Here is a 13882-nt window from a genome sequence, read left to right on the forward strand (position 1 = left end):
AAGCTTAATTCTTGGTGACAGGCCGGATCGTGCATGGCGCGTGTGGTTCCTGACCACTTCGACCGCCGCATATCACGTGGTAATATGCACCCTTTCATAGATCAGATTAACCCACCCTGATCCCTAAATATGCAAGACCCTAATATCGTTGGGTTCAAGGTTGACGAGGTTATTTATTGATTTTGCTATTGGGAGATGTAGATGGGGTATCGATTAATGACAGCGTCTATGATCCTCCACCAGGTACTGGATGGCCCGCATACATTACACACTATATCTTTAAAAGCTCCCACCACCATGGTCAGTTAGATTACACAACCCCATAAAACCAACCCAGGCCGCTGCCATCTCCCCCAGAATTCCCTCATCATCACAATCACAACGTGTTCCATACACACAAATCACGTGAAACAACCCCATATCCAGTTCAACGCTCAAAAAAAAATGTGCAAATCCGGATGCTTAAGATTCCTAGCTCCGGCACTTCTCTCTAATCTCTCTCTCTGTCCCATCTGCCTGACTGCCACGCTCTGAACTGCTCTTCTTGAAATGCTCAAATCAACCAACTACGCATCCATTCGCCGCCACATATTACTTTCCACCCCGTCTTCACCGAACAAACCAGCCCATTCCATTCAGCTCATCCACACTCGACCCAGTGACTCCATGTACCCCTTCCACTCACTCCCCACCACTCCAGTATCCACCCTTCTTTCCATCGTCATCCTGCTCATCCTCGCTCCCAAGCTGCCCAGTCAAGCAAGCAACGAGAGTCGAGAAAGCCGCCACCCCTCAAAACAACAACGAAACAACGGAACCCAGAGGAGAGTGGGGAAAACGGATTACTCGGCCAGACAAGTAAAACAAACAAAAAGATAAACAACGCTCAGAATGTTGGATGATCAGACACGGTTCCCGGCGCACACACGGACATGAGGTTGTTGTTGACTAAAAAAAACGCGCGAACCGCGAAGAGATATAGGTGTGTGGTGGTGTTGTGGGAGATGCGAGTAAAGTTGGGTGTTATGCTGGTGTGTCGAATCGTAATGCCCAAGGAGAGATATGAGGAACGTCGCTATCATCATGCCGCTGTATTGAGTTTTCCGCGAGGAACGAAAAATAAAAATCAAGTATAGCCAGTTTCCTCCCAACCACCACGTAATTCCCTTCCTTCGATCGATCGATCGAAAAACAAAGACGACCAATTTCAAATCTCCCCCTATTTCATGAATCTTTCTCGCCAGCCGGCCACCAACGGAAAAAAAACACAAGCAAGACGACGCAAAAACGAACCATAATGAGAAAAGCAAAGTGTGGAGGAGTGTGTAGGGAAGTCATCCAAATGCACGCAAGAAAAAAAAAAAAAAAAAAAGGTAAAAATCGCTCAAAAGGTGCTGTTTCTCTCTGTTGCGCCCATTACACCCCGCAAATGCCCATGGAAAATAAAACAAAACGACGTTCGATAACGAAAGATTTGACGCCTGACTTTGAGAAAAGGAAAAATAAAGCGCGGGACGTGAAAACGTTGCCGGCTTTGGTAGAGCAGAGAACACCACCAATTTTAGTGTAGTCGTGATGATCGTTAGAAAAAGTGCGTATATATTTTAGACGTCTCGTGGACTTCCATTTCCTGGAGCAATAAAGTCAGTAACACTTTCCATGAAAGAAAGAGGGGGTTAATAATCTTACCATCTTGAACGTATTGAGCTCCTCCTTGATCTGCTGCGCGAGCATCGGCGTAAGACGATTGCATGTGGCAATCTCTCCACGGCGATCATACTCCGTGCTTGCCCATGTATCATGATAGTTCGCTGCGTTCTTCCACGAGATATTGCGTTTCGCAGCAGGAGTCGCAGGCGAGCTCTTGGACGCGGTGCCCGTGAAGCGCAGCGCGGACATGAAGTAGTCCTCGCCGTTGAGTGTGACCGACTCGGTGCGGCGGTGCCCGTGCACATCGGAGTTCGGGGTGCTGGGCGCGGAAGATGGTGGCGAGTCGTCGACGCTGGGGATCTGTGGGAGTCCAAAGTTCGGCGTCTTGTGGTCGACTGGAAGAACGACAGGAGATGAGCTTGTGGAGTCGGTACCAGAGCGCTTGAGGATGCCCTTCTTGACCGAGGCAAGGACCTCAGCACGCTCTTTGTCGCCTCCTCGGATGCTACGTCTGTGTGCAGAGTCGGATCCGATGGAGACGTTGTCGGTGCTTCCAGAGGCTCTGCCGAGATTGATTGGAGCTTCGAGAGAGCTGGTGTCTGGCTCTTGGCGACTAGTGACGCCGCTTTGGTCCCGAACAGAGATATTGCCGTTGGATTGTGGGCGCTCGGCCTCGACATTCACCATGGACACTTCTCCTGTGGTTACTTGTGGCAGCGCGGAGTCTGCAGCTGGGACACCAATCACCGACTTCGGCCTGAAGAGACCAACAAGCGAGCGTGTAGATTTCTTCATTCCCTTGCCCATCTTTCGAATCATGATCGACGCAGAAGAAGCAGTGGACGAGATGGACAAGTTGTCGGTCGAACCCGAGAAGAAGTTGCCCTGACCAGAGTATATGCCTGACCCAATGCCACCCTCCTCCTGCTTCCGGGCAATTCTTGCCTGCTCAGCCTCTTGATCATCTTGGTATGTCTGAAGACGTGCGGCGTCTTCGGTGTGGTTTGGGTTCGTCTCTGCCGAGGCCTTTCGAAGTTCAGCCGCGCTGCCAAACGAGAAGGCTCGTCGTAATCGCGATGGCTTCTTCCCTCCCTTCGCATTAAGCGCAGCCAACTGCTTCGTAGCAGGGCTTTGCGGTCGCGATACATTTGTCTTCTCCGGTGTGTTGGTGTTGAGAGCAGCAGTGACTGCGGAGGCAAATGTATCCTTGGTGGTGACCGCCGACTCGGTACTCATCGTCGGCTTAGAGAGCGGGGAGGGGTTCGCTGTGCGCTTTGTCGCATCGGATGAGGAACCACGGGCAGGAATATTCACGACCTGAGGTTGGTCATGTTTCAACGACCCAGATCCTGCAACGGTTGACGAGGCGGGGTTTATTCCTGCGGTTATCACGCTTGAATCTCGCTTCGGTCCCTGCCAACATATATGTTAGCGTATATACACTAGCAGGGGCAGCCCCATCACGATTGGTGGGGATAAATCTAGTCGCTCATGTATGCAAGAAGGGGCCTGCCATGTATGGGTAAACTTACGGGTGCTCTTGGCTCTGAATGACGAGTCGCGGGGATCGCCTCGTATCGCTCTGTCCTCCCAGGCGAAGATGACGGCCGAATGGTCGGGTAACTTGGCTTCTGGTATGGATCATTTCGAAGTTGTCCTTGTTGGCTGAAATTTTCCAGTTTCTGCGCCTCGTTGTTGAAACCCTCAACGGTGTGGATGCTGCGGCGGCGTGAGCGATCTTCTTTCGCGTGTCTCCGGAGATACATGTCGTCTATAGCACCACGGGATCCGTTGAGTAGCGTATTTCCGGAACTGAAATTCGGCGCTAATATCTGGGGTGCTTGGCCTTGTTGGTGAACTGGTGCTGCATTTGAGTTGGCCAGGGGTGGTGGAGAAGGCAGAGTGGGAACTGTATCAGCACGACGGTGGGCAGGGCGGCGGTAGCGATCTGGTGCAGCCTTTGTGGGGGTCGATGGGCCGCTGCTACCAACACTGGATGAAGGTGTGGACGTAATAACTGTAGGCAGAGGACGAGTGAGAGTAGTTTCCCATGCCTGAGTAGTCACTGCTCCTCCACTGTTAGAAGTTGCATCACTTGCCGAAGAACCCGAGAGGTTGGACGACGACGATGAAGTCGTTGTAGACACAGAGGCGGGTGCTGGATATCTAGAATGACGAGCACTGAGGTGACCTGTAGAAACTGTAGGGACAGTCGGGGCAGAGGCGGTTCTGTATTGTTGCCTGGGGTTGGTCAAAGCTGGCGTGCTAGTGAAAGCATACGGAGCTATTGGTGCCATAGAAGAAGTATGTCCACGATATGTATTGGATCCAGCACTGCCTGACCCTAAGCTGTGGTAGCTATTGCGGTGGACGTTCGTAGAGCTCTGGCCGTATTGGTGAACCTGACTCTGAGCAGTGCTCTGGAGGATGCCAGAAGCCGAAGCCGGGCGAGATTGCAGCATAATGGCAGGAGCTGACTGTTGAGGAAACGATTGAACCATGGCAGCCATATTGAGATCGGTATACTGGGGGTGTGTGCTGTGGCCAGTGAAGGCTTTCAGCTGTATGATCGTGGTCTATTGGGGTCGCATTCGTGTACGGGGGATATGCTGGAGTATCGAAAGAGAAGGCAAGAAATAGCAAGCCTGGATCGGAGATTGTCAGTAAGGTTGTGCTGTATAGGTCTGTGGCACGATGACGAATAAAACAGCGTTCAATGTGGTACAGTGCACCTCGGGGACAGCTTCTGGAACGAAAACGCGTCGTCAAAGGGGAGATAAGGAGGACATGAGCGAACGAACCTTCTGGTCAAATGATGCCACGCCAAAGGTATTATAATCGAAGTAGGCTATCAGAAGCACAGTGAATGTATAGTAGCGAGTGTTGGTGAAGATTTGCCGGAGAGATTCCTGCTCGTTTCCAGGCAGAACACACTGTTACCGTGAGTCTTGTCTTCGGGGGGTGGTGCCTCCGGTGCTTGCCGACCAGGATGATCGAGTAAGAGGATCAATGGAATCCAGTCGAGATGACCTCAATGCCTTTTTCGAGATGAAGGCTGTTACGGAGGTCGAGATCGATGAAATTCGGAATCGGAACCGGGGGTAGAAGAGGGCGAAACGAGGGAGTTTGGTGGAATGGGTGAGCGACAGAAACGAGTACAATCCGGTAAATAAAACAGGGATGGGGTGAGGAGGAGGGGGGGGGATAAAAGAGGGCGAGGTTATAGAAGAGAATAGAATTAGGGCAGCACGAAGGGGTATGGGGGAGGGGGAAAGGGGAAAGGGGATAGAGAAAAGGATGAGGTCGAGAGGAGGAGTAGGTTGGAGAGAGAGAAAGTTGTCGACGACGACGATGATGAGGATGAATTGAGGAGAGGAGGCACACAGAAGTAGAAAGTGTGGTGTCCAAGATCACAGGCACAAACACGCACACACACCTATTTTACTACCAACAGTACTAACACCACCACGCCCACCACGCCCAGCACACACAACCCACCACCCACACAGATATGCAAGTACCTTTCGTATGAAGTACAGACACTAAGAGTACTTTTGTTTTGCTACTACTTTAGTACTACTCTACTGCTACTCTACTACTAATCTACTCTGCTAATATTCTACTACTCTGCTAATACACTCCGTACATACTCTCTCTACACGAGAGGGAAAGTACAGATCTGGATATCTGGCCGTACTTCTAGGCAGGGGTTTAGTGCAAGTTACAGTACACGAAGTACATTAATAGCATCAGCGTGGTACATTCGCGTCCATGTGGACTCCTCTTGATGCTAGACCGATGCAGGCTGATGGACATAACTAGGAGGTTCTAGAGGTGCAGGATTATTGTGCAGGACTACTACTACTACTACTGGCGTGCAGGCTGATACACGCCGATGATGCAAGGCAGGAGAAATAAATACGACCATAGCATCCAGAGCATCGCCGACTAACGGGATGATTGGCTAGAGGGGGGGTGTTGAAGATGTAGAATAAACACAGAAAACGCCAAAAATACGCCTCCGTAAACAGCATAAACGGAATAGACGGGAATAAACACAATAAATGGGGGCATAAATGGAGACGCCAACGCCTCATCGGGCTATTGTTAGTTAGTTGGTTAGTTAGTTAGTTAAGCATGACGCGCTAGAGTAGTGGGAAAGTACTTTTGCGGAGAGTGCTGATCGCGATGGGATGGAAGTACTACTCCACTACTAGAAACCTTCAGTAGTAGTAGAGGGAGGAGTAGGAGGCAGTGAGGATGGAGATAGGGGGGGAAATAAAATATTATGCAGGAGAGAAAAAAAAGTAGTATGTAAACACAACAGCTAAATATCTATAGTGTAGAGTAGTTAGTTAGTGTATGTAGCTGTCGTACTCCTATCTGAAGCCGCGTATGAGCCTCAACAGACTCCATCACCCGTATCCTCCCTTTCCCACCATCCACCACAAACATACCAACCACAGTACGCAAATACAAAAAGCAGGCACAAGAATACCACCACCACTGAATTACAGCGTCCTAAGCGGCTACGTACTTCCCACCTTGCCCCTTGAACATCCCATCCCCAATCCATCCCAGCTAACTGTACATCCGTACATAACATACGAAATCCCCGCCGCCCACACACACCGTCGCTCATCCCGGGCCGTTCATTCGCTGCATCCGGCATGGGTCTCCGTAACAGAAATCCCCACATTCTGAGGTACGACGCGACGGTGCGGTGGCTTCTACTCGTATGGCCGTATAGTATGGCGGGCCCGAGGGGGGGTAACTGGATGGGGAGTAGTGCGCTGTGTGTGCTATATTCGGCGGCGATGCGTGGAGAGATTTAGAGGGGGATGGGGGTAGGGAGTAGGCGGTAGGGAGAGACAGGAAAGACAGACTGGAAGACATAGCAATAATACAATACACAAGAACACAGAGTAAAATAGAGACATCTCTCTTTCCAAGTACCCAGCCAGCCCGGCCTAGACAAACAACACAGCAGCATGACGACCAAGTTGTGTCGTGCCACCGACAGCTCACCAAAACTCCACCCTAAGGACTGGTTCGGCTAAGATTGGGGAAAAGGAGCAAGGACAGCAAGATTGAGTGCGATTCAATGGGTTGGCATATATATGTACTATACTATACTATACTACCATAACAGGATTGCATAAACCATCCTCTTCCTCAACCACTCTCCATCCAGCAAACCACAGTATCTCCCCTCAGCGCATAACGATATCCCCATCTCTCCACGCAGTCCACCCCACAGCGTGGTACTCCCCCCCAAATCGCTCGAATCACAACCTCTAAACCACTCCGTCCTCCACTCCATGAAACACGAGCTCCTCACCACTACACATTTTACAGTACAGTAGTATAGCATGACGCGTGTGAACTTACTGACCCACCCCCAACTCCCCCTCCACCACTCCCTAACAGAACACACACACAGCGCGGTGGTGGGTGGAGCAAACCCAAGTCCAAGACTCTCTGCGACGGCGACCTCCTCCCACTAGCCCACCCCCCCTAATGACGCACCACCGCCCCAATCAACGCGCTGAGGGACCTTTATACAACCCGTCCTGGGGCGGGCGGTGATCTGGAATCTCTGTCTCCTAGGTGGCTGAGTGGCGAATGCAATGCTACGCTGCGGTGCGGCAGCGGGCGGCGTGCGTGCGTACAGTCGTGCTAGGAATGCAGCCTACGCACGCTGTGGAGGGGCTTACTACAGTGATGTGCAGGATAGTTACAGAGGTAGTTATCGCCGATGGAGAGAGAGGGATGCAAAGGCTCGGAGGCTCGAGGCACGATGGGCCTTTTTTTTTTTTTTCTTTCTTTCTTTCTTGCTGCAGCTATCCATTCATCCCACCCCACTGTCACTACTCGTCCCGTCCGTAGGGGTTACAGAAAACACGCTTAGGACGCGACTATACACGACTATAGTAGATAGCTCTACCCCCGAACTCCGCCTACGCACGCGCTTCGCTCATGTAAATATTAGGATGGATTGATTTCATCTCTCCCGTCTCTTTACAAGACAATCGCGTACACCACCCTAACTGAACCTCAGGAGTTCGCGACGGGCGGGTGCTATGTTATGCGGGGCGATTGATTGATTGGTAAGATTTTGTCCCCGGTCGATCTTCGTGCTAGCTCGGCAGCAGCAGCGGCGAAGTGATGATGCGCAGCGAGAACGCCGACCGAGTGAGACATACATGGGCGCTGCTGCGTATGTGTGTGTGTGGTGTGGTGCAGGAAGCAGGCAGGTAGGTAGGTCTTAGACATACATACAGAGGCGTGAGTTAACGGTTGCAGAGTAGTGGCGGCTTCTGCTACTAGGAGCAGCTAGGCCCTGGTGGCGGGTGGGTGAGGGACTGGTTGGTCGACGGTTGTTAGGTCAGATGCGATGCATCTGCAGCCCTTTCGTGAGGATGTCTTACTTGGGGTGTATTAACAGATACGACACGGCTACGGCTACGGAGGAAGTTTGAGGGGGAGTGCTCATGTCCGACTTCTCCGTCCCGTGTCTAGGAAGTGCGTGCTGCTCACCATGGTGACTTCTTTTTGGGATTTAAGAAACTCGCTGGTGCGTGAGACAAAATGACAATTTAACGCACGCCTGAGCCACACCACACACACACTCAATACCACTCTCCTCAAACAGCCACTCCTCCTAATACCTACCCCGCCCACCACGACTCTAGGATCAGAGTCGTCTGTGTCTGTGAGCTTGCCCGCCATGCAAGGGAGGCGCAGAAACAGAACAGTCCGCCGCGCCGGGCTACGACTTCTAGCAGTAACAATTTACTTACCCCTATTCTCATCCCAACCCATTCCTCGCTCATCTCGCCCAGCGAGCGGCGCTCGGCTTACTCGCATGCGCGGCATAGCGTAGCGTACTATAGTAAATTATCAGCACCAAAGCGTTAGGTCCCTCCGGACGTGCATTACGCCAGCGTGAAACACCACCATATTACGAATGGTACGAAGTACGCTCGCGAGCGCTCCCCCACACACAACCACCATCCACGAGCCGGACAGTTCGGCGATGACGATGGTGGTTGAACTCGCTAGTAGAGTAGAGCTTGGAGTGGATACCTATCTCATCTCGATCGTGGAGAAGGAGGCGTTTTTTGGTTTGGTCGATTGCAGATTATAGTCGATGTGACAGATTTGTATTATGGTTTTCTCTCTCCCCCCCCCTCGTCGACAGACTTCGAGAATGTAGTTCGCAGGTGAGATTGTTTTCTTTTGTTTGGGTTTTTTTGGGCGGGTTAATTTAATATACACCGAGGCTTGGCCGGCGGTTCGATTATTGTATTTGGTAGTGTATTGTGACACTGATCGACGCAGGCGAAACTACTTTAGGCATGCCTCTTGATCCTGCGAATACTGGTACCTGCCTGATCCTAGAGTGAGTGAGTGAGTGAGTGAGGGAGTGTTTAACCTGGCGCGAACTGCAATTTGTCAACACCAGTAAGGCGAGAGATCACAGAGAGAGAGGGAGCGGGTAGGGAATCAGAGATAGATTAACAACAGCGGGAGACCCTGAGATCTCATCTCGTCATGCTAGCCGTAATCCTGGCTCCTTAAAGGGGGAAGGCATATTACTGAGGGGTAATCTTATACTCTATCTATCTGACGGATCTCCCTCCGCCCCTCTCTATAGGAGGGAATAAGGACAGCCAGCCATGCCATGGCAGAGTTTGGACCTCCATCAGCCATGCACACCCATGGAATACCAATATTACCACCACAACCAGCCCTCCTCCATGGCCAATGTTATACAGAGTAGCATTGCATTCACAGTCTCTGAAGCGGTGTCATCCTAACACAAAAATGTATTACCCTGAAACAATACACCTTAATATCCTTAATATCGAGTCTGAGCCTGCCGCGCCCGCCGCGCCCACCAGGGTTACATCGGGACCAACGCGTTCCGAGACATCCCGTGTCCAAAAAAACCGTCTCTTGGCCGATTGAACAGCTCACGTGATTCAGCCTCGCCATGACTAGGAATTTAAGGTTTAGCGCCTCTAGCGCTGGTCAGCCTTGTGAGCCTTCTTTGGGGGACGCGAGTGTAGAGGCGAGGTATTGCGACGAGCATCACTTGCGCATATAGCACGATCACAATGGCGCCTCCTATAATCGATGAAATCGTCGAAGACGAAAACTACGCCTCCTCAGAAGACGAGGATTTCGTCCCCGACGAGGCACCCGCTGCTGTCGCCTCAGCATCCGAGTCTGAATCCGAAGCCGAAGGCGAGGGCGAGGGCGAAGCACCAACTGAGGCGAAGAAAGGGAAGCCTGCTACGAAAAGGAAACGTGCAAAGCAACCTGCGGGTGAGGATGCGGAGGATATAGGGTTTGAGAATTCGGGAGATGAGGCGATTATTGGGAAGGGGTTGAAGAAGCAGAGGAGGCGGCGGAGGAGGGGGGAGGAGGAGGAGGAGGATGAGGGGGGGGAGGGGGGGTTTGTGAAGACGAGGAGGATGGCTGCTGCTGCGTAAGTTCTGCTCTTGTGGGATAAGCCGTGGTGCGGGAGATGGATAGTGCTAACTAGATATAGAGAGGAAGAGCGCGCACCACTTGCAGATACGAAAAATGCGACTGTAGATGTCGACGCGCTATGGGCATCCATGGTATCCGGATCACCCAAACAACCCACCGAACACACCCCCCTACCTCCCTCCGACACCCAAGCCCTCGACACCGTCGGCCCGGTATCAAAAACCGCCGCGGCGGCTGCGTCGGCCCTCACGACACTCCCGGGCCCGAATGGGGATGACACAGTGACAATCCAGCGCACCTACAATTTCGCGGGCAAAGTGCACACGGAAACAAAAATCGTCCCCCGCGACTCCGCCGAAGCACGGCTGTACCTCGCCTCCAACCCCTCCCCCACCACAGACGCGCCCACATCCACCTCCCCCCCTAGGCGGCCCACCAAACTCGCGCGGCGCTCTATGTTCGAACCCGTCATCGATACTGGGCCGCCGCGATCGGATTTAAAGTTGGGAGTAGGGATGATACGGGAGAGATTGGTAGCGCAGCAGGAGGTGGAGAAGGGGAGGAAGTTGAATACGGTTGAGAAGAGTAAGATGGATTGGGCTGGGTTTGTGGATAAGGAGGGGATTAGGGAGGAGTTGGAGGTTGCGGAGAAGGGGAAGGGGAGTTATTTGCAGAGGAAGGAGTTTTTGGAGAGGGTGGAGGGGAAGAGGGAGGAGGTGCGGAGGGCCACTGTTGGGAAGTTGTAGGGCGTTGGTTAGAGGGTGAGTGGGGTGGGTTTGGAGTTGGAGTTGGGGTTTGGGGGGTTGCATTGGGGGTGGGGGTTGAATGTGGGATTATGGGTAGAAATGTATATTTATAATACGAAGAGTTTGCTACACTTGAAGGAGACAATTACATATGAACGGAGTCGTTATAATATGTTCACCTATGCCCCAGGGGCGGCAACTTCAGCCTCGCCACAAGGCTCGCGCACAGACCACATCTCACAAAAAATAATTACTCACCTCGGCCACTCCAAAAATCCTCAAGGTCTCGAAACCCTCACCCCTCCCTCCAACTCTCTTCCCGGTTCCAACAGTGGCGTCCATTCCAAGAATCCTCAGCGCCTGTGCAAGGCGCATCCTCTCCTCCAGCACGCTACGATCCACCCGAACAATGGCAACTGCAACTACCAACGGCACGCGCGGCGATGCGACGCCGGCGGAGTCGATGCAAACACCCACCGAAACCACCACCGCCGCAGAATCCCCCAAGCCGACGAAACTCCATGGCCGCGCCTTCTACGAAAGTATAGGCAGTCCCAAGTTTGTCCTCGCTCCCATGGTTGACCAATCTGAATTCGTAAGCCCCCCCATTCCTCCCCAAACATCACCAACCAGCCAGCTAACTCCCCCACCAGGCCTGGCGCATGCTCACCCGCACCTACATGACCGCCTCAAGCACCAAAGACCTCCTCGCCTACACCCCCATGCTTCACGCGCGCCTCTTCACCACCACCGAAAAATTCCGCTTCAACCACTTCCAACCCACTCGCTCTGGCCTCCCGACCGTTCCTACCTCCGCCCCTCCTGTTTCGTCGACAGACACCTACCTCGACGGACACCCCTCTATCGACCGCCCGCTCTTCGTGCAGTTCTGCGCGAACACGCCGGAGGATCTGCTGGCGGCCGCGCAGTACGTGGCGCCGTTTTGTGATGCGGTGGATTTGAATCTCGGGTGTCCGCAGGGGATTGCGAGGAAGGGGGGGTATGGGGCGTTTTTGCAGGAGGATCAGGAACTTATTTATAAGTTGATCAATACACTACATACCGGCCTCGACGTGCCGGTGACGGCGAAGATACGCGTGCTTGAGACGCGTGAGGAGACGTTGGCGTATGCGGAGAAGGTTTTGAGCGCGGGGGCTAGTATATTGACTGTTCATGGGAGGCTGCGCGAGGCGAAGGGACATAAGACAGGATTAGCGGATTGGGCGGCGATTCGACACCTTAGGGATAATCTGCCGAAGGAGACGGTTATCTTTGCCAACGGGAATATCCTCTCCCGCGGCGACATCGAGAGGTGTCTTGAAGCCACAGGCGCGGATGCCGTGATGAGCGCCGAGGGGAACTTGTACGATCCTGCTATTTTTGCCGAGGCGCCCGAGGTGGGGGAGGAGGGGTGTATGTATTGGAGGGGGAGGGATGGGAAGGGGGGGTTTAGGATGGATGAGGCGCTGAGGAGGTATTTGGATATTCTGTATAAGTATGTGCTTGAGCAAGCGCCGCCGGCGAGGAAACCGCTTTATATCCCTGGCCAGGCAGCGGCGGGTGCGAGGGATCCTCCGACGCCTGAAGCGAGCGATGAACCGCCGCGCAAGCGCGCGAAGACTGGTGCTGAGCCTCCTGCTGAAACCACGGCGGTGGAGGCAGCGACTGAAGCACAGCCTACCGCGGCACCAACTACGCAGACGCCAAATAAGAAGCAGAAAAACGCAAACAAGAAACAGAAGCGCGAAAAAACATCTAGCCCCAACCTCCTCGCCATGCAACCTCACTGCTTCCACCTCCTGCGCGCGCTCGTCTCGAAACACCACTCCGTGCGCGACGCCCTAGCGCGGAGTCGCCCGGGGGACATGGAGGCGTATGAGGGGGTTCTGGCGATGGTGGAGCGGGTTGTGGAGGAGGGGATTAGGGAGTACGAAGCTACGGGGGGGGCGAGCTATCATGATGCGCTGGATAAGGAGGGGGAGGGGGACGGAAATGTGCTGTCGGCGGTGGGGTATGAGGGGTTAGAAACGGAGGGGGAGGTGGAGGGAGGGAAGGCGGTGGAGTATGAGACGAGTGTTAAGGCGGTGAGGGAGTGTAGGAGGCCGTTTTGGGTGTGTCAGCCGTATGTGAGGCCGTTGCCGATGGAGGCGATGGCGAAGGGGAGCTTGACGATGAGTAAGAAGGAGTTGGCGAAGTTGAAGGAGGGGGAGAAGGAGGTGGTGATGGGGATGGGGGCGAGGAGGAATGATGGGAGGCAGAATGGGGGAGTGAAGCAGGGGGAGGAGAAGAAGGAGGAGAAGCTGGAGGAGAAGAAGGAATTGTAATGGGATTTTCATGTGGTTGGTAGTGGTTGGTGGTGGTGGTGGAAGAATAGGATCTTCATGTGGTTGTTGACGGTGGTGGTGGTGTGTAGATACGTGGGGGAGTGGAACGTGACCCCATGGGGATGGGATTTTTAGTTAGAGGTGGCCTGGGAGGGTGTGGTGGGGGTTGCGGATCGTGTGGAGGTTGGGTAGGGATGTGTTCCCAGTTGTCGTACAGTACGGCGACGCCGAGTGCGAGTGCGACGACAGACGGCAGACAGATAAGACGTGGATTCAAGCGCTGAAATTCACAAGGGAGGGGGAGATAAGAAGGAGGGCAGACAAGACAGAATATAGACGGATGGGAATTTCTGTAACATCTAACCAACCCATAGACACATATACAAATTATTGTACGTAAACAACTAGCGCAGCACCGGCAGATGCCACTGTTGATCTTTGTTCAACGTCGACGATCCCAGACAAATTACATTGGAGGAGGAAAGGAAAACAACATGCATAGGTGATCACGTGTCCATGTTCCTGAACCGTACGCACAGTAGTAGTTTACAGCTGCTGAAGGTGGAGATACAAATCTTACCCAATTTTCTCCATACAATACAGGGTACAGCAGCACGTCTTTGCAAGTATCCCCAGCTAGCTCGGTGATAGTGGAGTTGT

At 53.0% G+C, this 13882-nt stretch overlaps 3 protein-coding genes across 3 annotated transcripts; 2 read left to right on the plus strand and 1 right to left on the minus strand.

Annotated features, from left to right (window-relative positions):
* Window positions 1–182: 182 nt before the first annotated feature.
* On the minus strand, window positions 183–5039 carry BNI4 (bud neck involved protein). Its single transcript, XM_018270324.2, has 4 exons — window positions 4452–5039; window positions 3183–4295; window positions 1690–3063; window positions 183–1630 (listed from the first exon to the last, which is right to left on the minus strand). Exons 2-4 carry the CDS (start codon window positions 4158–4160, stop codon window positions 1583–1585), a joined length of 2400 nt encoding a protein of 799 aa, XP_018134704.1. The 5' UTR covers window positions 4161–4295; window positions 4452–5039; the 3' UTR covers window positions 183–1582.
* Window positions 5040–9713: 4674 nt separating this feature from the next.
* SWC5 (swr complex subunit) lies at window positions 9714–10902 on the plus strand. Its single transcript, XM_018270325.2, has 2 exons — window positions 9714–10147; window positions 10211–10902. The coding sequence occupies exons 1-2, from the start codon at window positions 9774–9776 to the stop codon at window positions 10896–10898; spliced, it is 1062 nt and encodes a 353-aa protein (XP_018134703.1). The 5' UTR covers window positions 9714–9773; the 3' UTR covers window positions 10899–10902.
* A 283-nt stretch (window positions 10903–11185) lies between these two features.
* VE01_00798 (uncharacterized protein) lies at window positions 11186–13729 on the plus strand. Its single transcript, XM_018270326.2, has 2 exons — window positions 11186–11493; window positions 11552–13729. Exons 1-2 carry the CDS (start codon window positions 11308–11310, stop codon window positions 13220–13222), a joined length of 1857 nt encoding a protein of 618 aa, XP_018134706.1. The 5' UTR covers window positions 11186–11307; the 3' UTR covers window positions 13223–13729.
* The last annotated feature ends 153 nt before the right edge of the window (window positions 13730–13882 follow it).

This window comes from Pseudogymnoascus verrucosus, assembly GCF_001662655.1.
Source record: "Pseudogymnoascus verrucosus strain UAMH 10579 unplaced genomic scaffold scaffold_2, whole genome shotgun sequence".
In the NCBI taxonomy this organism is placed as follows: Eukaryota; Fungi; Ascomycota; class Leotiomycetes; order Thelebolales; family Thelebolaceae; genus Pseudogymnoascus; species Pseudogymnoascus verrucosus.

Bases quoted from the DNA above. Each gene is read 5' to 3' on its own strand.
- SWC5 (XM_018270325.2), top strand. From the start codon at position 9,774: ATGGCGCCTCCTATAATCGATGAAATCGTCGAAGACGAAAACTACGCC. The intron at 10,148-10,210 runs GTAAGTTCTGCT...AACTAGATATAG, and splicing joins AGGAGGATGGCTGCTGCTGC to AGAGGAAGAGCGCGCACCAC.
- VE01_00798 (XM_018270326.2), top strand. From the start codon at position 11,308: ATGGCAACTGCAACTACCAACGGCACGCGCGGCGATGCGACGCCGGCG. The intron at 11,494-11,551 runs GTAAGCCCCCCC...CTCCCCCACCAG, and splicing joins TGGTTGACCAATCTGAATTC to GCCTGGCGCATGCTCACCCG.
- BNI4 (XM_018270324.2), bottom strand. From the start codon at position 4,160: ATGGCTGCCATGGTTCAATCGTTTCCTCAACAGTCAGCTCCTGCCATT. The intron at 3,064-3,182 runs GTAAGTTTACCC...ATATGTTGGCAG, and splicing joins ATTCAGAGCCAAGAGCACCC to GGACCGAAGCGAGATTCAAG. The intron at 1,631-1,689 runs GTAAGATTATTA...TTATTGCTCCAG, and splicing joins AGCTCAATACGTTCAAGATG to GAAATGGAAGTCCACGAGAC.